This window comes from Ylistrum balloti, unplaced genomic scaffold (genome assembly GCF_031769215.1).
Source record: "Ylistrum balloti isolate Yb309-2 unplaced genomic scaffold, AGI_CSIRO_Ybal_v1 Utg371750, whole genome shotgun sequence".
NCBI lineage: Eukaryota > Metazoa > Mollusca > Bivalvia > Pectinida > Pectinidae > Ylistrum > Ylistrum balloti.
The window spans coordinates 87,089-114,094 of NW_026782877.1; the positions used below are offsets into that span (position 1 = coordinate 87,089).

The following is a 27,006-nucleotide window of genomic DNA, read 5'->3' on the forward strand; positions in this document are numbered from 1 at the left end:
CCTTTTTACCATTCCTTTACTCGGTTCCCTGACGTTAATTCCCCCTGTCACCTACACGTATAGCTGAAGTTGCTATACTTTGCCAGTGATAAACCATTGTTTAAAACTTGTCCCGTAATTCGAGTTTAACAAAAAATAAGATACAGTAATGCTAAAAATTGTTCTAGTATGGATTTTTACAGTAACATTAGGAACTGCCTTTCAATGTTCCATTTAGTTGATGTCCCTAAAATGTCATTATTTTTATATCGTTTGTTGAGGCCTATAACTAGTCGTTTTTATCGCATCCTTTATAATCATTGCAGCTTTCATTGTTAGAGATAGAGAGTCCATGATTCGCTATATTTTTACTTCATAAGAACCAGGTATTCCAATGTTGATGTATGGGGAATCTGGTATTCCGCTTATTGTAAAGTTTGTCTCAAGCTTTTCTTTAATATTTACAAGAAAAGTCATATTATCGTTATATATACATTTGTAGGGCAGACAACGTTTATCACATAAGATTACGTGATAAAATGGTGTATATTATCATTTATGGTCATCATTACGTCAGTTGTGTGTTTTTATCATAAAAGATATATTAGTTCTCCACTTTTGTGAATGGTGAACCGTTTGGCGAGTTGTCTGCCCTTGTCTAAGCATTTTACAATGGTAGGTATATAGTGTTAATTTATTTATCATGAAACATTAAATTACTGTTTTGCATTTCTCATAAAAATACTGTACATTTCCTGGATTCATGTTTACAATTTGTAGATCAACATCAATACTTTTTTGTATGGAATATATTTGTACGGAAAGGGACACAAATATTTATGTAAATGTACAAGTATTGCCGTCACGAGTGTCCATTGTTCACTGTTCATACTTTGACGTACTGTGTGCTAGAATTTTTATATTGGCGTATGAACGTTACAGTCCATTGGGATAAAATGAAAGCTTTAACAGGATGTATAAGATTCGATTCTGGCTAAATCTTTGAAATTATTACTCCGATATTGGAGGTCAAAGGTCATTAATGATATTTCATATGTTACTGGGATATTGCAGTTGACCAGGTTAAGGCTCCTTCGTGTGGCATAAAACCAATAAATACATCTTTTATATATGAACTGCTGATCGATCTCTGGCTAGAATTAGAGTTCGGATGATTTCTGTTCGAATATTAATCTGCAGGCCATTTTCAATTGTTGCCGCCCTCGTTACATTATACACTGCAGTCTGAATTTTAGATGCGCATAAGTCTAGAAAAGTCTGTCCTAAATAGTCTGTAGTAAGTTATATATCAATCATATCAATGTGTGTATTCTCTATGTTGTGTAATCTGTTAACATATAGTTGAAAATGAGACTTAATTTTAAAGACGAGTGAAACTTTTCAGACCATTTGTACACAAGTGTATAAAACTGAAATGTGAAAGCATGTGGCTATTGATGTTTTGTGGATCAGAAAGGTTGTACATAGCGTTAGAATGATACATAATTGCAGTTTTAAATTTTTGTGCAAAATATCTTATGAAAATGTGTTTGAATCACTATTAAATAACTTTGTTAAAATAGCGGTTTATTTCCTCAAAGTTAACTTGTCCTATGTTCTGCTAATATATATATTTTGTAGGAAATGTTTTAGAGAAGACAAAAACAATAATATATATATTTTGTAGGAAATGTTTTAGAGAAGACAAAAACAATAATGGTTAAATATAAAAACCAAGGATTGGCTGACTAAGGAAATATCTAGAAAGAAAAAGAAATAAATTAAATTTCAAATTTTAGACCCGATTCCAGTAAATTTCGTGGAAGAATGTTGAATAGCATATTTTTTTGCAGTGAACATTGTTAGATAAAGGGCAGAAAATGTGTTGTTCTAGCTCAAAAGAACTTTTTACAGAAATATTTGTACAAAATGTTATTATAAGAATCTAGTTAGCAATTATAACCATCATGACTTACCGCATAGCGTTGAACTCAACTTTAATCCCCTTTAATAGAGGATTTAGATTTAAACTCGTGGCTAATTTGTTGTTGTCTATTGAAGAACGGGTCGTGTTTTTCTCCGATGATTTATAATGTATTAATTTGAATTGGGGGATCCATCATTGTACTTGTGACTACAGGGACAATGTAGGAGAAAGAAACAGCATTTTTATTTTGATGGGTGTTCCACCTGACAAAGTCTTATTTCCGGTTAAATAAGGTACAACATGTCATTAATTGTTTCATATTTGTCATTTTCTACGCAACTCTGACCACCTTGTATAAAAACGTGAAGGCTGCCATCCAAATATATGGACGTATATTCTTTAGTCTTGCTCGTAATGACTAGATATATGAACTTTTGAGAGAATGACTTAATGGTTCTTTTGTGTACGTTTAATTTTACACATCTTTCATTCATATTTATAGTCACAACAACTTCTCTGTGTGTGTGGATGTGAAGTGTTAACTCGAATGTGTGGATGTGCCCATATTTTGTGAGTGTAGTGCAAAGGAGAGGTTGTGTTGGGCACACGAGGTTGTGTAAATAGTGAATGAATGCACGAGGTTTATGAAACGGAACCATCATAGTAGTTATTGCTTTCCGTTAGTCAGTGATTGGAAAAATAAATTCTTGTTTATGAGTGTGTGTATGAAGATAGATGTATGGAAAGGGAAACACATGTGGCTGTGTATGCATTTTATGAGTGTCAGAAGTAGATGAATGTATTGGAGGTATGGAAATCGGCATACAATGTCACACGTTAATGTTGTGTAGTGTACAGGTATCGGTCCATGGTGAGATACCTGTCTGAATGGCGTGGACAATACTTCTCGTCTACGTACGAAAGATTTCAAATTAAAATAATTAGAGGTCTTGTATATTTGTGTTTGTTATTTTGTGAGAATCGATCAATATTAACCATCAAATTAATTTGCTACGGTACAAAATTAACACTATTCGACATGCTGTCTAGACTGAAATGTATCCTCCTGTTTATGGGAAACGGGGAAACTCGACACGTTAAAACGTTTTCATGTAATGGAGAATTGACATTTTAACAAAATTCTCTCAAATTTCTGGAAACTATGACATGCTGTGTACAAAAGAATGATTTACACGGGTGCTCTTTAAAAAAAAGAATAATAATACCAGGTGTTCCAGAAGCAGCAGCATGGTCTATGATTGAGCTGACGATAAAGATTTAAAAAGATAATTCTTCCGAGTTTATGTCGCTAGTGTAAAGGCACTTGATACAGCAGTATACCTAATTTATATCTCATGAATATTAAGAATGAATATGAATGACAGGTTATATGATACGCTCTGTTGAACAAATTTGTTTGGTCGGGTACTATTTCAATATTTACACTTCCGGTGTGTATTCCCTAACTAACTTAACTGGTCCTTACACTTCGGTGAACGTCAAGTCTGACAACCTTTCCCGCAGGATTGAAATTAGCCATTTCTCTATTCCATCAGTTATACTATTCCGTTAATGCATATACTGTTCAATGAATGACTTGTTATTATTTAAAGTAACGAAAACAAATGTCAAAATATAAATATAGGAGATAATTATTCTTTTTTTTATTGTTTACTGGTGTGTAAACTGCACTTTTTCAGATATTGTAAATTACGCGGGTTGTTAACGTCAAAGTTTTAGAATACAATAGGCATGTTAGTATGCTGTGTCTAAACAAAGAAGGGTTGTTGTAAATGAACAAAAGACGAATGTAACAAAGAATTACAGAGATATTGGTCAAAAGGAACGAGAATAATGCTCTGTCCTAGTTTCATGTGAGGAAAATCGGGGAAATTGCCAAAAGCAAATTGTAGTTTAGGGATTATAGTGAAACTTTGACAAGTTGTTACGGAAGTGTAAGCGTACCGGGCTTTGTCAAGCGCGGTCAAAATGTTTATCCAGGTCAAATAAAGTGTTATGAGAAATTTGAAGCATACATCCACGGGGGATCCATACGTTTTTTCGGTAAGGTGAGAAGTTGTCCAAAGTTAATATACTTAACATGTATAGAATCTTAAATAAGATCTCATTTCATATGAGGTTTTAAGAAAGTAGTCTTAGCAGTGTTTATTTTTGCGCGTTTTGATTTAAACGGTTTGAGATTCTTTTTATCACATAACTTAAAAATAGATGTTGACAGGTTTTAAGGTAAAAATTTGGAGGAAATATTTAACAGGGACAGTTATTTTGTTGCGGCATTTTCATGTCATGCATAACGTTATTGTCCATCTTATGTAATCAGAATCGATTTCTGACAGGCGCAGCCAATAGAAAATGCTCTAGGGTATATTACCTCAGTGACTTGTACGCAAAACTAGTACATGGGCCAATTCACTATATAACAGTCAGTAGTCATTTTTCTGTTGATTCCGAACAAAAGCAACTCAAACATTTAATGTATGGATGATGCTTAATCAACGAGTCTTTGGTCTTATCAACTGAAGCATGATATTGTGGTTTTTATTTACCGATGTCGCACTAGGGCTACTTTACGAGCAGCACTATTTCTGAACTTGTTTTAGTATAAATCAATTATTCTAATGTGGACAAAATCAATGATTTCCATGCTTTAGCTACTTGTATTTGTTTTCAAAATTGCCGCTGAAAATCAATTTTACAAAGTATAACAATGTTTTACTATTGCTCTGGGCTAATGGATCTACATTAGAATGATATTAATTTTGTAAGTGGCACGGTATATCGATTAAACAGTTGAACAACAATTTGCTGAAACACTTACTGATCGCCGATGCAATAAATGCCATTTTTACATAAAAAAAATAACCCCATTAGCGAAATGTCTGAGAGTAAGATCTGAATTTGCATAAACATTATCAATCGAACTGGGACTGTAAACCCAAAGTCTGATGAAGTATAGTTAATTATTAAATAACATTGTGTCCCTTTCTTTAATATACAATATCAGCACAATTAGTTTATCTTTTACTACCAGTAAATGATATATAATTAAGAATTTCTTTTCCGGCGACGCCAAATTACCTCCCTTTATGAAACTGAAACATGAATATAAACTTCAACACATCTCCAGCCACATTCTCTACCGGAAGTGCAGTTCGGAGAAGTCAATGTACTGTGGGAAAGACTGCTGATACCACAGCCTTGATTACTAGTTTGACTATTTTCGAGTTTTGTTATGCTAATGAACAAATAACTAATATTTTCTCCTTGGGAAAACTGGACAATGTGAATAAGGATTTCTCTATGTCGTTTTGTAAGCCTGGTTCGTTTTACAGGCAAGGGATTAAATACAATTTGCATCAAAGGATCACGCTCTTGAATGTCTTATTGACAAACACAATCACAGAATCATCAGACAAGTTCTTTTTATATGGGTTTGACATCAGTAACAAGAAATTCAGACAAAAATAATTGTCGTTATAGAAAATGGATGCTCCGGGTGATATGAAACAGTTCTTTCCCCTCTTCATTGAAACCGTCCTTGATCATATTTCTTGTGATTGACTACAAAGAATGATAAAACAAGGTAAACCACTTGTGAGCTGGCAATTTGTTCCTAATAATACACTGGTTCAGTTTATGTAAGTATTGCACTGCTTTCAATTGGCGTTTATGGGCATATGAATGCCAACAAGAAAAGTGCAAATTTAACGATGCGTTTTAGCAGTCTAATGCTTGTATTTACCGCATACGAGTTTCATCTGATCAAGGATGCCAACCCCAATATGTCTACATTACGTGTAATATTCCTGCGATGTTGGCAGTTCATGAGCTGGTAATACACAAATGGCATTGGTACGTGATATCGATGCCATACAATGCTAATAATATGTTTATGATAGATATATTGTAGGTTCGTAGGTAATATGCTTAAGATGATGTATTTTCAAGAATACATGAACCTTTGTTGTCTTGGATTTGAAACATTTTGAGAACTTTTCATTCTCTTTTCATCGGCGTTAAGAAATGACCTTCGACCTGGAAGGAACAGTCTCACCACCATTGTTTCTATTCTGATGAAACAGTTCCTTTCACCTTCGCAATGAAACATTTTGGTCCAATTCGTTGATACTTTTCCATTCACACCTGTGACATTTTGAAAAAAAAAATCCTTCCCCCCGCTTTTTTTTAATGAAACCTTCCCTTTTATCAAAGTTTTTGAATGAAACATAAAAACACAACCATGGCAATTGAACTCTGATCTTTTAATCTAAAAAACACAGTTACATTTAAAACACAGTCACTCGTCCTTCCACACATACACCAGGTAACACATGTATTGTCAGGAACGAGTATTCTAAAGTAAAGCGCCACATTCCTTGTGTCTAATGTACGAGGCTTAAAAGACCAACTCACTTGTTCATTGGGCAATAACACGTCACGTGATTAATATAGAGCATGTCAAACATTGCAGTATCTTTTCCTTGGTTTACACTGGAATTCTTTGACATATTCAAACTCCAAGATTATTCATATTCGAAACCTTGTGATGTATGTTCAAAATTGTTTAAAACTTTTAAAACAAGGTATAGATATTTCACATGTGTTAAGGTTGCACATTGTATCTAACATAATTGGTTATATGACGTCATTCTTGTTCCTGTGTCAGGGCGTTTCTTTACTTTTGGTTGACGGAAACTTAGCATTCTTTCATTGTGACGTCATAACTCCAGGGCGTCATCTAAATTGTGCTGTTGCCAAAGACAGAGATATATTTAGGGACAATATCACTGATTTAAAACTGATTTAAATTTTGAATTCTATTAAATGCTAAGAAATGCTATTTTAACCAATAACCTATGCAAAAAACTCCATGTGATATGATAAGCAGAATTTCACATATATGAAACGATTTTCCCCCTCGCCGAATCGTCGTTAAAATGAAGTGCCATATATGATTAGAAAACATTAAACAATCCACAAATAATTAATGGACTTTTATCCGAACTTTCAACACATTTTTTCTTCTTTGTCTATAAGAAATTTTATACGATACCCATCATGTGAAAGCTATTGACGATTAATCACCAGAATGTAAACAAAGCCTTCAAAACAAAACATGACTGACGAATAGTGTATATCGGTTGATTTCGGATATATGTTACAAGGACTGACAATGAACTACAGCTAAGGATGACTTTTTGTATTCTATGATGAAAAATTTCAGTTAAAATATGATTTTGAATACAGAAAGCAACTAGTTTACAACACAAATTACAAATATCAAAGAATTGTAAGACACAAAATGTAGAACTTAAGACACAAAACTTAAAAAAGAAGAAACAACATTTAGAACAGTAGACACAAAATTTAGAACATAAGACACCAAATTTATAACACAAGACACAGCATTAAAAACATGAGACACGAAATTTAGAACTTAAGACACACAATTTATACCATGAGACACCAAATTTAGAACACAAGACACAACATTAAGAACATCAGACACAAAATTTAGAACACATGACACAACATTTAGAACATCAGACACAAAATTTAGAACACATGACACAACATTTAGAGCATCAGGCACAAAATTTAGAACTTAAGACATACAACTTAGAACACGAGACACCAAATTTAGAACACAAGACACAACATTTAGAACATGACACAAGATTTAGTACAAAAGACACAAAATTTTGAACACAAGACACTAGATATATACAAGTATAGGACTAGACATCAATGATATACAACAGTAAGTTTACAATATGAAAAGCAATTTGTGTGTTTTAAGCTTTCAAATTTAAAAACAACATTCATGTTATGAAATATATCAATTAGCGGATAAATTTCATGATACTTACATACTGCAACGTTTGACAGGTGTAGGTTTACTTGCGGTGAAATATGAATCTTTTAACACGATGTAAGTCGGAAAGATTACGTGATTTTCTTAATAAATAACAGAGACCGACTCCAAATAAACAAATATATACGATCTGATTATGTTTTCAAACAAGGGAACAAAATCGCAAAATTGAACATTTCAAGTAATGTAAATGTGCTGATTTTAACGGTAAACTTTATTTTAATGTCTCTCGCGCTGATTTTACTGCGCTAAAATGTTTGCCTATGCTGTTTACACACCAATTGTTCTGGATGTGAGAAATTATCAATGAATTGATTATATAAAACGTAACAAGGCGCTGAAATTGGATTACGCCAAATGAACTAAATTAACAGTATTTCATTGCAAGTCGGCATGTACTGTTGTTCATAAAATAAAAAAAAACTCGACTGAAAAAAGTCCTTTTTAAGTTTGGTTTTTAAGCTTCGGATAACTGGGCTTTCGTATGTTATCGACCTTTCCGTATGTTCTTGAAGTGTTCTGAATTTTTCGAATACGTGAGGACAGTTTCGGCAAATTTCTGCTCGTTGATGAACAAATGATTCTTGATCTCCGTGCGATTGTCATTGACATCGCTGAATATATGACCTCTGTATCCAGGACAGATCTCGAAATCAAGGTCAAGGTCGTATTTGTGGTCACTGATGTAGGCCTGAAATTAATTATATTGAAAAAATTGTTATGAACAACCAATGGTAAATATATATATTCATATGAGTCAGATACAGTGTAAAAAAGAAATATCTTAAATGAGCCTCCTTTTGATATGTGAATCAAAAAATTAAAAAAATTCAAAAAACGAGCTAAAATGAAATATATATATGTATATCTATGTTAAAAAAATATGACGCGTTTTATAAATCTCGTATCAAACAGAAGTAACTACATAGTCTGTTCTCGATTTTCCATGTATTTCCATGTAGAAAAAGGATAATCTAACGTTATTTCGGTTTTATATCTATGTTTTCTATTGTTACTAAGAGGAGATTGTTATCTGTATTAATAACTATATAGAAATGGCGCTGTTAGCATAAGATAGTGTCAATGACAAATTCTGGAAGGGCGAAACAGCTGTATGATTAAAAATCGCTGACGAGACCGAGTGGGACGAAACAGCTGTATGATTTAACATCACTGACGAGACCGAGTGGGACGAAACAGCTGTATGATTTAGCATCACTGACGAGTCCTAGAAGGGCGAAACAGTTGTATGATTTAGCATCACTGACGAGACCGAGTAGGGCGAAACAGCTGTATGATTTAGCATCACTGACGAGACCGAGTGGGACGAAACAGCTGTATGATTTAGCATCACTGACGAGTCCTAGAAGGGCGAAACAGCTGTATGATTTAGCATCACTGACGAGTCTTAGAAGGACGAAACAGCTGTATGATTTAGTATCACTGACGAGACCGAGGAGGGCGAAACAGTTGTATGATTTAGTATCACTGACGAGACCGAGTAGGGCGAAACAGCTGTATGATTTAGCATTACTGACGAGACCGAGGAGGGCGAAACAGCTGTATGATTTAGCATTACTGACGAGACCGAGGAGGGCGAAAAAGTTGTATGATTTAATTGATTATTTGGATCAAAAATATCTAACTCTCATTTTCAATGAAAGATGCTACGTCTGTGTTTATTCGTGTGTCTGTTGTACAATCTTATTAAAAGACATATTTGTGAAACATGCTGGATGACATCATAATAATAATTAAATCCAAATAATTACAGGAATGAAAATTGGGGATCTTACAGGAATTCTTTTCATTATACCGAGTCTGTGGAAGGTTCATATATCTTACATGTAATAGAAACGTATGCAGGTTCTATATATATAACATAACTTAGATATTTGAGCAACTTTAATCGTGAAAATAGCGTATTATGACTGATGCAAAATTCTTAACTGGCGATATTTCCACTCTAATTCTCTTCCTTAGGTTACATACAAATGCGTATGGCGCCATGAGACTAAGTGGTCACTATGGAAACAACGAGAACCTTCAGGCAATCGCATTTCCGCAAGGCCATATTACATGCGTTTTATAACAAACATTTATGTAATGGGTGTTATGTGATGATTTATCTATAAACAAATGTTAAATAAATAAATAAATAAATAAATAAAAATCTAATACTTACGGTCGTATCCACTGGATCTCCAGTAATCCATACATGCAGGTTGTCACGTGCTAAAAGAAAAAAAATAATAAAATAATAATGATAATAATAAAGTTAGAATAAAATATGAACAAAAGAAAGTTTTACACGGAGACTCCTGAATCAGTTCAAGGAGAAAAAGGCCAGGTGTTCAGGAAGAGTAAGCGTCTTCCGCTTAATCGACAATATCCGCGATATAAATCTTGGTCAATCCAAGTAAGTATTGCCGAGTTATCCAGAAAAATGTATACAAAAAAGGAACTAATAACCAAACTAACGAGTCTAAAACACGTCCAGATTCATATCACAAAAAGAAAAAAAAATCTCAATGAGATCACTGTGACGGCCGTAAAACTTCACCATAATTTCATCAACCTGTTTTTTCTTAAACATCATCATCGATATGATTGATATCAATATAAAAATAAAAGCTTGAACAAATATAGAGTTGATAAATAATCAACAAGACATTATTGGTTTTATTCAAATCATAAAAGTCATTGTTGACTCTAGGTGGTCGATTTCCTCATTAATCTTTTACAAGTGAGACTCTGGCTGGTATACCAGATCAGACAAGACATGGGGAAATGCCCTTAGCGTGTTTCCCTCCAACCAATACGTGGCTCTTGTGCAAATAACGAACATCTTTGGAGGTAAACATGTCATTTACATAGCAAATAAGGGCAATAAAATATGTACATCAATAGCTTTCATTGTTTGATGACGATGTGTGTGCCTTTTGAACAATCCTGTGACATTTTAAGACAAAGTTGTCCGTCGATTACTTACAGAATGATATCCGTATCTTCTGACCCTCGAGGTCTACTTCCCAAGCACAGCTGAGACAGGCATCTTTACCCTTCTCTACTTCTCCAGCTTTTCTGAAAGAAAAGGAAAGATCACCATATTTTTGTTGTTTCGTCCAACCTCTCATTGCTTGCTGCTGCATATGACATCATGAACTTGATACCGATCACGGACCAACGGCAAAACATGATTGTGGTTACACTCTCAACTAAAACCAATTGCACAAAAGGCGTACTGGAACCTTTTATAAACATGGGCAAAAAAGTGAAATTTCATAACTAAATATGAGTTTTCGCTCAACTTTGATGACTTCTTAAATATTACACAGAAGATAACGATATTGGACGACTCAAGAAGGCTGCGCCATCAATTGGTTAATTTTGATAGAGGACATTTTCTTGCAGAATTTATGTATATATATGTTTCTTCCATCTTCTGGAATCCATGTACTTCGTATAAAGATAACAAAAATTCAAAAGCGGAGATCTAAATCCTATGAACTGTCTTGATAATTGACCTGGTGGGATGTCCTCAGGATGCTTCGATAGACTGCAGAATGTGTCTATCCTTTATGCCCGCAAATATAACCAAATATACAGAACTTACTGTCAATGTGCAGGATTTAACAGTTTTCTTATTTTCAGTGTTATTCGCATTGAAGGTGTTGCACTAAAATATGACTACATGAATTGCAGTTTATGGATGTTGTTTTAGAGCAATATTTGTGAATTGACTAACGTCATCATGACGAAAATGTTTTCAACCAAATACTCGGTTATATCTATAATAGTTTAACTTATTAATAAGCTTATAGTTACAATCGATTACGTGAGCACGTGTGCGTTCATGCGTGTGATCTTTTGGGAATTCTTGTTCACGATATTATCATCGTTATATACTTTATGTATATATTTTATTCATACATGGGTGGCAACTCTAATCGGGAATATAACTTATTTTGATATTAACACTGTTTAAAAAACGTTCTACACGTTTAAGATCACTTTCGTAATACAAATATGTACTTGCCTATTAGAAAGAACTAGATGCATGTCCCTTATGTGATCTTCCTTGATACAGTATCACATACATAGCATTTACTCATTAAAGGAAAATTCATTTGAACTCCATCCGTTTCATGAATAATTCCAGCCCCATGTGTCATTGATTTCCATATTTCCTTGCAAAATACTCTAACTCACAATCTGTGTCATTTGACATGTTTATTCTATCAATATGATGACACACAATACGGAAGGATTTATTACGGAACTTTTTATGGAAGAAACGAGATGAAATTTGATCAGGGAAAATCCCCACTTGTAAGTTGCAATGACCTAATAAATAAATATAAAAACAAATGCGAAACAGTCTGTGTGCCAGGATGGAAGAGCGCGAGGGGTCTTCCTGTCGAAGGAAACCGGAATAGCCTGGGAACACCCAAGTGATCGGGAAGGAGACCCTCATGTCTTTTTCACATCCATTCCGGGAATCAAACCCAGGGTGAAAGGCGAGTGCGTTACCACTGCGCCACCCGACCACCCTGAAAGGACGACAAACAATGTACAACCAAATCAAAATAAACAAGTTACAGAATCGTTCTGAACAAGAATTTTCAGTCGAGATAGTGCGTATCTTTTTAACTAGATCTATCCGATATGTTTCTCAATGATTTTGTAAGATATGGAGAAAGCGTTAATGACAAAATGTTTATGAGGTATGGTATGATGAAGGTGCATTTTTGTAAGTAAAAAAAACTAAAACCTTATTTGTTTCGTTACTTCTCATCGTATTTATAGGTAACAGGGGTATTATTTAACTGATACAAAACAAACACAATGAAACACATCAAAAGACACGTTCAACAATTGTCCATTTTTTTTATCTACTTCAGTGCTATAAGTTAAACAATTCTAAAACAGTCTTGTGTTTTAAATGTTTTATCATATCTAATGTTTACAAGGCTTATTATTCAGAAAAGCATGTAAGGTTTTCACGATATAAAATAACATCAATTTGTTTGTAAACAATGTTTTGGAAGGGCTGAGTGGAAAATGTTTGTGTGTAAAGTTTTGACTGGGTGAGACAGAGTGTTGGTTGTTTATGCAGATGTTCCAATTTTCTACTGTGATAGAGATGTCAAACTTTTCTTGAAGGCAGCGTACTTCATTACTCTCACTGATGTGTCTTTGTCGTTACCAGGGCGGTTTATTGATGAAAATAGGTCAGACCAACACTTCTCGAGTGACAGATCGATGCTGAAGGTGAGAAAAACAAACATGCCACTATTGGCAAATATGATCGTATTGGGTTTTCGACCACATAACTCCTCTCCCAAATGCCAAGATTCTGATATTCAATAGATTAAACCTACAGATGTATGGAGTGGGTTATTTTACGTATAAAGGATGGGCATACGTTAATCAGACTTAATAGACTGGTACAATCATTATCATGATCAACGCGACGTTTTAAACTAACTGTTAAAATCCAATACATTTAAAACATTCTACTGCACTAACTATTTACTGACATGACAAGATCTGAGAATGTTCATTCAGGGTCGGAATCGATTTCATATGACGCCGCTATTGACAAGACTACGTTTATTTAAACCAGATATTATTCACACATTTTAGAATAAACATAGCTAATGCTAACTTTCAATTAAGAAATACTACACACCACCGAATGTTTGCTTTGTCCATTTCGAATACATCATGTTCAGCTTTCGTGTGCCTGTCACATATTGTGTGTCTATCACCCATAAAAAATATTCCTACCAATACATGAATATCCCAGAGATAGTTACAAAACATTTATACCTATATCACGAAGCAAATTTATTCATCGGTATCATGCAGTGGAAAGAATTTTTGATTACTCGAAACGCCGTCCATTATTTTGAATATGAATTTCAGGATATTGATTCGGTTAAAATCTATCCCAGAGAGTGGGTGAAATGAAAACATGCAGGGTTTGATTCATGTCTAACGTGGACTGAATCTGTTTGGTCTATCATTCTTAAACACATAAGTAGTTCGAGGTAAACACTTATATTAAATCCACCTATCACGACTTACATGATAAGTATGTTATTGTGCCTGCAGATAAGTTATCCAATTACTTGGTCCTTCACTGCAGACATAATTACAGATCCTGCTTACAAAAAGACCTAGTCTTGCTCGATTATGGAGGAAACCTTAGCAGCATATCATTTCCAAAGAAGAAATACTGGTTGAAAGCGCTCCAGTATTATAACTATTCATATTCCAAGGTAATGATAAAGATACGGACTTCCCTCCTTTATATTGGATTCCTTATCCTTACAAAACTCTATATGAAAACAACATTTCTATCGATGGATCGTCTAGTTGTTCAACCAAGCCTTTATCAGAGTTTCTTAATATCATTCTGTGTTCTATCAAATAGTGTGACACTACATACACAGGAATTAAAGGCAAGTTGAATTTGAAAAAAAAAGTTTTTGACCTATGATGAACACCGTCTTCTCAAACACTTGTTCAGTGAGAATGTATAAATTTCCACTCTCTACTGTGCCAGTCCCTATTCTAGTCAGAAGGACCTCCCTGTTACAGGATGAACGGCGACACAAATATAATGTGAGCTATGCCAAAGAGTATTTGGTGGACAACTAAGGTCATATATGCAGAAGGATAAAAGAATAAGTTAGGATAGAATTTTGCAAGGGGTCTTTCTTTGTCTCTCGGATGTCCCGTTAGAAGAAGGCATAGAGAAAGTACGTAAACTGCAAGGGATGTGTAACAATAGGATGTCTCATACGAAATGCAGTGAGATACAGCAGGCTTAATCCATTCTATACTTAAATAGGGACAGACGTCAGTGTAAACAAGACTCAACTTTTAATTTCTCAACGACGTTCCTTTCACACTGAATTGCTATAAGCTGGTGTATTTTATTTAAAAGATACCAAAGGATTTTACTGTCACTAATGTATTTTCGTTGGACATAAATTTCGAGGTTTATATGCACTTTCGCTCGAATTTCATTTTGTTTATAAATCTTACTAACTCCACTATTACCAAAATATATGTGTTTTTTTTCTGTGTATTGTTTCGTGGACATAAATATTCGTGGACAAAACCAGTAATATCAACGAAAATAAAAGCTCCACAAAAATTTATGATTTCAGCAGTAATCGCTGATAGTAATTAGTGATAGCACGAGGGATGTGGATGTTTCTGATAAGATATAAAGTAAACTTTTATCGCAAAGATGAATTATTTATAGATGACTATTAACGGGGTCTTCATATTGGTTCAGATATTGAGTTTCGTTCTGGTATGTGAACTTGTATCTTTCGTCCTTGAGCCTATATTAAAGACTTCGAGCTCATTAGAAATTTGTGATAAAAAATTCACAAAATGGAAATTGATTACCTGAAAAATATGACATGTTTCCTTGTTGCTAGGAGACGCTCTTATGAAACTAATCGTCATAGTCAGCTTGTACACTTCGATATATTTAGATTATACTATGTTTGGGCTAAACGTAAACAATAATAATAATAATAATAATATTTTTAAAAAAAAGCATGACGAGGCCACTGTTGGATAATCAAAAATAATGTTTTACTATGATGCCTGATATTAAATTCTCGAAAGAAACTCCACAATATCTTGTAAACATCCTAGGTGTGTGATTCGGACCTCCCGCTTGGTGTGCAGTGATTAAGCCTCTAGCTTCTACAAGGAAACACAAACCAGCTAGAAAAAAGTAATCAAACAAGTAATGCATTAAGAAATTGAAAAAAGGTAAATATTTTCGCCATCAGTCAATACTTTTCTTCCGGGTCGATATAACACCTTAATGACCTGATCAAAAGGTCCATAATTGATAAATATTGGGTTTTATTAGGGATTCAGTCTCAAGGAAATGCAATATTTGTACGCCACGCCGCTCAGGTTTTACCAGCGCAGAATGATGTGAACACTACAAACACAATTGGTCCCGATAGATGATAGATCATGAAGTAAAAGCAGTGTTTCTCACGAACTAAGGCCTTCATAAGGCCTTTGTGTTCCATTATATAACGCTATAGAACTTAGCAAAAATACATACAAAAATCCCAATACGCTGCATAGCGATGAGAAAGGATTACATGTGATTAAAAGAGGCCAGCCATCAGAATATATGTAAATGAAAACTGGGAATCTAAATCATTGCAGTCAATTTTATATTGAATCTATTTTAAGAGAAATCAATTTCATGAAAATGCATGTGTCCACTTTAGACAGAAAGGTATATGTAATGGGAATATTAATGGAAAATAAAATATCTGTGTACTTATTAAACTGATGGTTATCATCTTAATATATAGTTTTGAATTATTGGTAAAACTTCATTATGTAGTGTTGATGATAGGGAATATTTGCTCTTTACTAAAATAAAAATAATAAAAAAAACACCAACATGTCAACACAATCATAATCCAAACTCAAATTCGATAAACCTAGGGCAAAATATGAACAAAAGAAAGGTCCTTGCGGAGGTCCCTGAAAAGCATAAGACAAACAAGACAAGGTGCTCCGGAATACCAAGCGTCTCCAGCCCATCGACAACACCGGTCATGCCAACCCCTGTCAATCCCAGTAAACAACGGCACGTTCTCAAATGAGAGCAAGGCACCGAAACTCGTCTCCTCTCCGTCATCAAGCGGTCCTCTTGCAGTGACGTGCCTAGTTAGTGCTAAATTAGAGCTATACTTGGGCCGAGGGAATCGTCTTCAAACTTATACGTAAAAGCTAGTCTAATAATGTAGACATCCTCCTCTATCTAATCTCTGTATCCTACTCTCTCCTATCTCTTCATACTATTTCCTCTCTACTCATTTTCCTATCTGTTCTCGTGCGCTGAAAGGCAGAAATAGTGGACATGAAACTGTTAGATAAATAAGAATCAATAAATTCAATATTTATGGTAGGAAAAATGTCTCTGATTTGTGTTAACAGAGATCTTTGATCATATATAAAGATAAAATTCGACACAGATCTAATCAACAAACATACGTGATTAATGATTGATTAATTGTCAAGCTGTAATTAATAATATATTGTCTTGGTAGACTGCTTTGAATGGGACTACAAAGTCTTTCATGTCTTAAAGAAAACTGCTGGAAAATATCAAAGGAACTTTGGTATTGTAATGGAATAAAAAAAAAGGATGACAATAAAAAATTACTGTGAACGTGGATATTTTGATGGTTTCTATATTTTCTTTCTTCCTTAATGTGTACAATATGTGGTTACTGTGAACATATAGATTTTCGTGGTTACATTATTTTCTTTATTCATTAATGTGTACAATGTGTGGTTACTGTAAACGTATAGATTTTCGTGGTTACATTATTTTGTTTATTCATTAATGTGTACAATGTGTGGTTCCTATGAACATATAGATTTTCGTGGTTACATTATTTTCTTTATTCATTAATGTGTACAATATGTGGTTACTGTGAACGTATAGATTTTCGTGGTTACATTATTTTGTTTATTCATTAATGTGTACGATGTGTGGTTCCTATGAACATATAGATTTTCGTGGTTACATTATTTTGTTTATTCATTAATGTGTACAATGTGTGGTTACTGTGAACATATAGATTTTCGTGGTTACATTATTTTCTTTATTCATTAATGTGTACAATGTGTGGTTACTGTAAACGTATAGATTTTCGTGGTTACATTATTTTGTTTATTCATTAATGTGTACGATGTGTGGTTCCTATGAACATATATACTTCGTGGTTACATTATTTTCTTTATTCATTAATGTGTACAATATGTGGTTACTGTGAACATATAGAGTTTCGTGGTTACATTATTTTCTTTATTCATTAATGTGTACAATATGTGGTTACTGTGAACGTATAGATTTTCGTGGTTACATTATTTTCTTTATTCATTAATGTGTACAATGTGTGGTTCCTATGAACATATAGATTTTCGTGGTTACATTATTTTCTTTATTCATTAATGTGTACAATATGTGGTTACTGTGAACATATGGATTTTCGTGGTTACATAATTTTCTTTATTCATTAATGTGTACAATATGTGGTTACTGTGAACATATAGATTTTCGTGGTTACATTATTTTCTTTATTCATTAATGTGTACGATGTGTGGTTACTAAGAAATATATACTTCGTGGTTACATAATTTTCTTTATTCATTAATGTGTACTATATGTGGTTACTGTGAACATATAGATTTTCGTGGTTACATGATTTTCTTTATTCATTAATGTGTACAATATGTGGTTACTGTGAACATATAGATTTTCGTGGTTACATTATTTTCTTTATTCATTAATGTGTACAATATGTGGTTACTGTGAACATATATATTTTCGTGGTTACATTATTTTGTTTATTCATTAATGTGTACGATGTGTGGTTCCTATGAACATATATACTTCGTGGTTACATTATTTTCTTTATTCATTAATGTGTACGATGTGCGGTTACTATGAACATATATACTTCGTGGTTACATGATTTTCTTTATTCATTAATGTGTACTATATGTGGTTACTGTGAACATATAGATTTTCGTGGTTACATTATTTTCTTTATTCATTAATGTGTACAATGTGTTGTTACTGTGAACGTATAGATTTTCGTTGTAACATTATTTTCTTTATTCATTAATGGGTTCGCTGTGTGCTTACTGTGAACGTATAGATTTTCGTGGTTACATAATTTGCTTTATTCATTAATGTGTACAATGTGTGGTTACTGTAAACGTATAGATTTTCGTGGTATCATTTTTTTCTTTATTCATTAATGTGTTCGCTGTGTGCTTACTGTGAACGTATATATTTTCGTGGTTACAAGATTTTCTTTATTCATTAATATTTACGATGTTAGGTATCAAAATTGAAATATACAGGGTTTTTTTTACCGGCCTTTATGAAACACTATTTTTATATTTGATTCAACATCTGCATGATATTACATTCAAAAAATCTAAAATTTTATAATCTTAACGATCCTACGAACTGTTCATTGGAATGTGAATAATATCACTAACGTTATTTGAGACATTTATTTTAAATATATGTTTCAAACATGGTTCTTTAGAATTTTTCTATTGTCCCTAAATATAAGCCTAACTGTATAATAGGAAATTTGAGTAAAAGTGCATCATGTCCATAAGCTGCTTCTTTGAAGTTAATAGTTATTGATTTGACTATTTAAAGACCTTTTTATAAAGTCATCGTTTGTTGTCTTATTTACAGTATTAAGTAACGGTAATAACATGTATCAACAATTCGATTTTCGTCAATAATGTTTTGTTCTAAATTTGTTTGTAAAAGGTACAAAAGCTGACCGAGAAATGGACATCGCATAAATGTTTTGTGTGACTAAATGAGCAACAGAAAGACAAACACAACGGAATAATTGAAATATCGATGATCAACCGTCAGTAACAGACACGGCGTATTATACAACCCTTTGAGGACGTTAAAGCTCAGTCGGTAAGAGAACTGGTCGCTGTAACTTCAGGTGAAAATCCCAGGTGTGTGCTTTGACTTAACTTCCAAAATCTCCTTATCTCTCATCTCAACATATCGTAGTATCTAACCATTGACCCCCACAAGCTCATTATCTCTCCCGAAGCACATTGTAGTCTCTAACCATGGTTTCCCACAATTTCCTTATCTCTCCCACAGCACACTGTAGTCTCTAACCATGGATTACCACAATCTCTTTAGCTCTCCCACAGCACATTGTAGTCTCTAACCATGGATTACCACAATCTCTTTAGCTCTCCCACAGCACACTGTAGTCTCTAACTTTTAATTCCCCCAATCTCCTTATCTCTCCCGCAGTACACTGTAGTCTCTAACCATGGATTACCACAATCTCCTTATCTCTCCCGCAGCACATTGTAGTCTCTAACATTGATTCCCAAAATTTCCTTATCTCTTCCGTAGCACACTGTAGTATCTAACCATGGATTACCACAATCTCCTTATCTCTCCCGTAGCACATTGTAGTCTCTAACCATGGATTACCACAATCTCCTTATCTCTCCCGCAGTACACTGTAGTCTCTAACCATGGATTACCACAATCTCCTTATCTCTCCCGCAGCACATTGTAGTCTCTAACCATGGATTACCACAATCACTTTAGCTCTCCCACAGCACACTGTAGTCTCTAACTTTTAATTCCCCCAATCTCCTTATCTCTCCCGCAGCACATTGTAGTCTCTAACCATGGATTACCACAATCTCCTTATCTCTCCCACATCACACTGTAGTCTCTAACTTTTAATTCCCCCAATCTCCTTATCTCTCCCGCAGTACACTGTAGTATCTAACCATGGATTACCACAATCTCCTTATCTCTCCCACATCACACTGTAGTATCTAACCATGGATTACCACAATCTCCTTATCTCTCCCACATCACACTGTAGTCTCTAACCATTGATTCCCAATATTTCCTTATCTCTCCCGCAGTACACTGTAGTATCTAACCATGGATTACCACAATCTCCTTATCTCTCCCGCAGTACACTGTAGTCTCTAACCATTGATTCCCAATATTTCCTTATCTCTCCCGCAGCACATTGTAGTCTCTAACCATTGATTCCCAATATTTCCTTATCTCTCCCGCAGTACACTGTAGTATCTAACCATGGATTACCACAATCTCCTTATCTCTCCCGCAGTACACTGTAGTATCTAACCATGGATTACCACAATCTCCTTATCTCTCCCACATCACACTGTAGTCTCTAACCATTGATTCCCAATATTTCCTTATCTCTCCCGCAGTACACTGTAGTATCTAACCATGGATTACCACAATCTCCTTATCTCTCCCGCAGTACACTGTAGTATCTAACCATGGATTACCACAATCTCCTTATCTCTCCCACAGCACATTGTAGTCTCTAACTTTTAATTACCACAATCTCCTTATCTCTCCCGCAGCACACTCTAGTCTCTAACATTGATTCCCAAAATTTCCTTATCTCTCCCGTAGCACATTGTAGTCTCTAACCATGGATTACCACAATCTCCTTATCTCTCCCGCAGTACACTGTAGTCTCTAACCATGGATTACCACAATCTCCTTATCTCTCCCGCAGTACACTGTAGTATCTAACCATGGATTACCACAATCTCCTTATCTCTCCCGCAGTACACTGTAGTATCTAACCATGGATTACCACAATCTCCTTATCTCTCCCGTAGCACACTGTAGTATCTAACCATGGATTCCCACAATCTCCTTATCTCTCCCACAGCACACTGTAGTCTCTAACCATGGATTACCACAATCTCCTTATCTCTCCCACAGCACACTGTAGTCTCTAACCATGGATTACCACAATCTCCTTATCTCTCCCACATCACACTGTAGTCTCTAACCATTGATTCCCAATATTTCCTTATCTCTCCCGCAGTACACTGTAGTATCTAACCATGGATTACCACAATCTCCTTATCTCTCCCACAGCACACTGTAGTCTCTAACCATGGATTACCACAATCTCCTTATCTCTCCCACATCACACTGTAGTCTCTAACCATTGATTCCCAATATTTCCTTATCTCTCCCGCAGTACACTGTAGTATCTAACCATGGATTACCACAATCTCCTTATCTCTCCCACAGCACATTGTAGTCTCTAACTTTTAATTACCACAATCTCCTTATCTCTCCCACAGCACATTGTAGTCTCTAACTTTTAATTACCACAATCTCCTTATCTCTCCCGCAGTACACTGTAGTCTCTAACCATGGATTACCACAATCTCCTTATCTCTCCCGTAGCACATTGTAGTCTCTAACCATGGATTACCACAATCTCCTTATCTCTCCCACAGCACATTGTAGTCTCTAACTTTTAATTACCACAATCTCCTTATCTCTCCCGCAGCACACTCTAGTCTCTAACATTGATTCCCAAAATTTCCTTATCTCTCCCGTAGCACATTGTAGTCTCTAACCATGGATTACCACAATCTCCTTATCTCTCCCGTAGCACATTGTAGTCTCTAACCATGGATTACCACAATCTCCTTATCTCTCCCGCAGCACATTGTAGTCTCTAACTTTTAATTCTCCCTATCTCCTTATCTCTCCCGCAGCACATTGTAGTCTCTAACTTTTAATTCTCCCAATCTCCTTATCTCTCCCGCAGCACATTGTAGTCTCTAACTTTTAATTCTCCCAATCTCCTTATCTCTCCCGCAGCACATTGTAGTCTCTAACTTTTAATTACCACAATCTCCTTATCTCTCCCGCAGCACATTGTAGTCTCTAACTTTTAATTCTCCCAATCTCCTTATCTCTCCCGCAGCACATTGTAGTCTCTAACTTTTAATTACCACAATCTCCTTATCTCTCCCGCAGCACATTGTAGTCTCTAACTTTTAATTACCACAATCTCCTTATCTCTCCCGCAGCACATTGTAGTCTCTAACTTTTAATTCTCCCAATCTCCTTATCTCTCCCGCAGCACATTGTAGTCTCTAACTTTTAATTACCACAATCTCCTTATCTCTCCCGCAGCACATTGTAGTCTCTAACTTTTAATTCTCCCAATCTCCTTATCTCTCCCGCAGCACATTGTAGTCTCTAACCATGTATTCCTACAATTTCCTTATCTCTCCTTCAGCAGATAGTAGTATCTAACCTTTGCTTCTTGCAATCTACGGATTTCTCTCTCCCAGTATGACGAAGGATTACAGTAAGCCCTAAACAATCTTTTCTTTCTAACATCTGATTTCGGTCAAAGGGTTGTGCGTCTAGCCAGTTCATAGGAGTACGTCTTCCTGGCTGAGACCACGTCGATAACCCTCTATCGTCATCCTCAGGGAGCGGTAATATCTAGAAACAGTAAACTATGTCTAGGTGTCCGTATCCTGTTACTATATCCTTGCTTTACCATCACGTGACCTTAACTTCTAAAACAGGATATAAAACAAATAAACCAGTTTAATGGAAATTTATACATATTGGCGAGTTCAAATTTTATGATGTCCTGTATTTTGCACGTTTGCACAATTAGGCATTGTAATTTACCCGATTTTTAATACAAAAAACAATGTTTATATAAACTTAAATTTGCAATTCCATTTTCCATCACGTCTAGAATAAGATTACTGTAATGTTTACGTTATAGGTAATTTCCAGAACGGACGTGAAAAGTTGTGTTTTCCCCGGGTACTCCGGTTTCCTATCACAGTAAAAGCTCCGCTCGCTTCCATCCGTGCGAACAAGAGTGATTGATATAAGCTGATAGCTTGTTTCGCATTTGTTATAAAATTTTATATTTATTTATTAGGTCATTGCAACTTACAAGTGGGGATTTTCCCTGATCAAATTTCATCTCGTTTCTTCCATAAAAAGTTCCGTAATAAATCCTTCCGTATTGTGTGTCATCATATTGATAGAATAAACATGTCAAATGACACAGATTGTGAGTTAGAGTATTTTGCAAGGAAATATGGAAATCAATGACACATAATGTGGAATTATTCATGAAACGGATGGAGTTCAAATGGGTTTTCCTTTAATGAGTAAATGCTATGTATGTGGTACTGTATCAAGGAAGATCACATAGGGACATGCATCTAGTACTTTCTAATAGGCAAGTACATATTTGTATTACAAAAGTGATCTTAAACGTGCAGAACGTTTTTTAAACAGTGTTAATATCAAAATAAGTTATATTCCCGATTAGAGTTGCCACCCATGTATGAATAAAATATATACATAAAGTACATAACCATGATAATATCGTGAACAAGAATTCCCAAAAGATCACACGCATGAACGCACACGTGCTCACGTAATCGATTGTATCTATAAGCTTATTAATAAGTTAAACTATTATAGATATAACTGAGTATTTGGTTGAAAACATTTTCGTCATGATGACGTTAGTCAATACACAAATATTGCTCTAAAACAACATCCATAAACTGCAATTCATGTAGTCATATTTTAGTGCAACACCTTCAATGCGAATAACACTGAAAATAAGAAAACTGTTAAATCCTGCACATTGACAGTAAGTTCTGTATATTTGGTTATTTTTTGCGGGCATAAAGGATAGACACATTCTGCAGTCTATCGATTTTCCTTGTCAACACTGTCGACTGTAAATCCCGTTCTAATTCATTGAATCTTCATCTTCATACAGTAATTTACTACCACTTCAGCATCTAGATCAGTGTCATACTAATTTTCTTTGTCATCCACGAAGTGTATTTCTAATTTGATTTAATTGAAACTGTAGTTCAGTACTTTAATAATTAAAACACGTCTGAAAATCACCCATCTAGCTTCAAGATCAAGGTCATTGCGAGAAATAATCCACTTAGCATTTGCCAGATAATGCGGTGCTCATTCAGTTAAAGTGAAGCTTAAGGCAGGGTTTCCTGCGTTAAATCCCAGAATGTTTCGCACACATTCTAAGATAAAGACAATTGTAGCTAAAAAAGGTTTTTTTCCCCATTTTTCTAGACGACTTTCATTTTCATCCAATTTAATTAAGTTAATGTCGAATCTCATTGCAAGTGAGCGTAAAAGCATTAAGGTGAAAGTCAAAGATACTGAATAAATTGTTTATTGACCTTGAAAATGGAATCCTGAAACCAAATTTTATATTTGTTTCTTTTCTTTACTATGTCCGTCTTTGTGTTGTCAACATTACACCACTTACAGTGAAAATAATTTATTTCAACATCATAAAAAGCCTTACAGGTCCGGAGTATATCCGCAAATGAAGGCAAAATAAGATACCCCCAAAAAGAATTGTTTCTAAAGTAATGTGTGTTTTAGTGGAGTTGTAGTTATGAATATGAGTAATAATTTTGTCGCACTGATAAAATGTGGGTAGCAAACTTGGCTCACGTCCTTGTTTTATGATCAGTAAATATTGTCTAAATGCAGGACAACTGCAACCCTGTTCATCGTATATATTCTAACCCAAGCAACCTAGTCCAAAAAACTCTTTTCATTAAAAGGTCCTACAACTCTGTAACATATATTTGAAAACTTCTTCAATCTTACATTCATACCCTACAAGTAAAAGTACGCCCGTTTGTTAGAACATGCGCATTTTATACAAAGATAAATGAAACTTGCTTAACAAATTTTCTAATTACATGCAAAATTTACTCTGTTTTATACATAAAAATTGCACGAAAAACAGTGACTAAAACCTTTTAATGATGCGAGCTTAGAGTAAGATACTGTAGAGCCAAACAATGAATTAAACAGCATGTTTCGTCCTTCTACGACTTGTCGGTGAGCCTAAGGGTCTAAATTTGTGAACCCTGTAAGGGGGAAAATCCAAAGTGATCGAAAAGAAAAGTAAAAACCTAGACGGGGAGTTGCAGCATCCCCATCATTAGATAAATTTCGTGATTTTCATAATGTTTAAACAGTGTCAATTACATGTGCAAAAAAACATACTTGGTGAGAGATACAGCCACATTACATATCTTACATATAATAAAAATACAAACCTGACTACCACTCTTCTTCCTGCTTGCGCTTGTTTTCTTTGGAGCAGAATTGACATTTTTGAATGCAAATACTGTTTTTAAGTATTCGACTATGATAAGATCAAAGTTGCAAAGAAACCCTCTTTCACAAAAGCACGTGTGCTTCTCACTAAAAATCTCAACCGCACTGCAAATACCTGTGCCACAATCTAAGGTATACGTTTGAATTTTGAATAACTCCTTTCCACATCTAATGGTATAATTACACTGAACAAATTTGTTCCACAGCCTACCGTTCAGCTATGCATGAACACTTATGTTCCAAGTCTTGTATAAGGCTTTTTATCGAAACTTCGTTAGAACACTTCCTGTCTTATGTCTGTTATAATATGAACTCTTCAACTCCCCAGTCTATAGCCTGTGTTTTATTGTTGCTCTGGTTCCCTTGAATCTGCAGCGATGTTGGTTTTTCTGCTCCAGTTACCTTTCTCTCATACTCTGAGACAAGCTCTTATTGAAGCGTACCAGAATATATAGGACTTAGTACGGGGCACTGGTGTCAAGCTCCAACACGCTGTAAGTGCATGGTCCTCAACGCCTGTCATTGGTCGATATAAATTCCTATCCCTCTAATGACACGTGTTTTGGTTATTTTTAATAGGCTTTTAAATATGAATGGAGTATTCTCATTATTCATATCAGTTTCTAATCTTTTTCACAGATCATGGTTTTTGTGACTTGTAATGGTACCGAATCTTTTTTTAATAGATGAGATATAAATTTATTTAGTTAACATCTTTTACATTTCTTTTACATATCTCTGTTCATTATTAAATGCTGCAGGTTATTTACTCACAACATGAAGATATTTGAAGCTGTCGCAATATGATCATTTCAATTCAAATGAAGGTGTAAATTCTATTTTATAAATAAAGAAAAAGTGCAAATTAATTAACAGATTAGAATAGGAACACTAATGAGCTTGGTCATAACGGAATATGTTGGTCAGCAAGACATGATATATAAGCAGGCAATTAGTATGACTTTCAGGTCCTTAGAATAAAGAGACAATGCGACTCTTCTTTGATTGAAGGATGATGCTCATAAGGAACTGACTATAACAATCTTTATTCTTGTTTGGTTTTCTTTTCAGACCTTTTATATATTTATAACAAAAATGTAATATTTTAACTGTACTTTGAAGATGGCTTAATATAAGATTTATAATCTTGTTGCCAGATCCATTTTCAATTTTATAATTTGTGTATGGGTATGTTGTAAATGAAAATCTGAAAATAAAATATTGTTTAAACCAATTGTACTCATTTATCGAAAAGCACGTTTTATTATATATATAAGTATATATATATAAGTTTATTTTTATTTGTCGACTGGTAAGAAATTTGTATCTATATGGAAGATATTCATCGATCTCATTTGCACTCAAAAATAATTATGTCTCCAAGTATATCTCCATCACAATCAATAATATTTGTAATATATCTAATTGTTTCCACGGATCACACTACCTTCCATCTCTTGTCTATCACATTACCACTGCAACAATATGTATTGCACTGTGATGTCAGTAGTAACGTATGATAAAGTTTACATTCATGAAAACACGAGACAGGGAATTAAACAGTGGATATTTTAGAGCAAACATTATTGG

At 34.5% G+C, this 27,006-nt stretch overlaps 1 protein-coding gene across 1 annotated transcript; it reads right to left on the reverse strand.

Annotated features, from left to right (window-relative positions):
• Nucleotides 1-8,289: 8,289 nt before the first annotated feature.
• Nucleotides 8,290-25,411, reverse strand: LOC132563501 (uncharacterized). The gene is made up of 4 exons (XM_060228259.1): nucleotides 25,356-25,411; nucleotides 10,795-10,886; nucleotides 9,988-10,037; nucleotides 8,290-8,493 (listed from the first exon to the last, which is right to left on the reverse strand). Exons 1-4 carry the CDS (start codon nucleotides 25,409-25,411, stop codon nucleotides 8,290-8,292), a joined length of 402 nt encoding a protein of 133 aa, XP_060084242.1.
• Nucleotides 25,412-27,006: the final 1,595 nt, after the last annotated feature.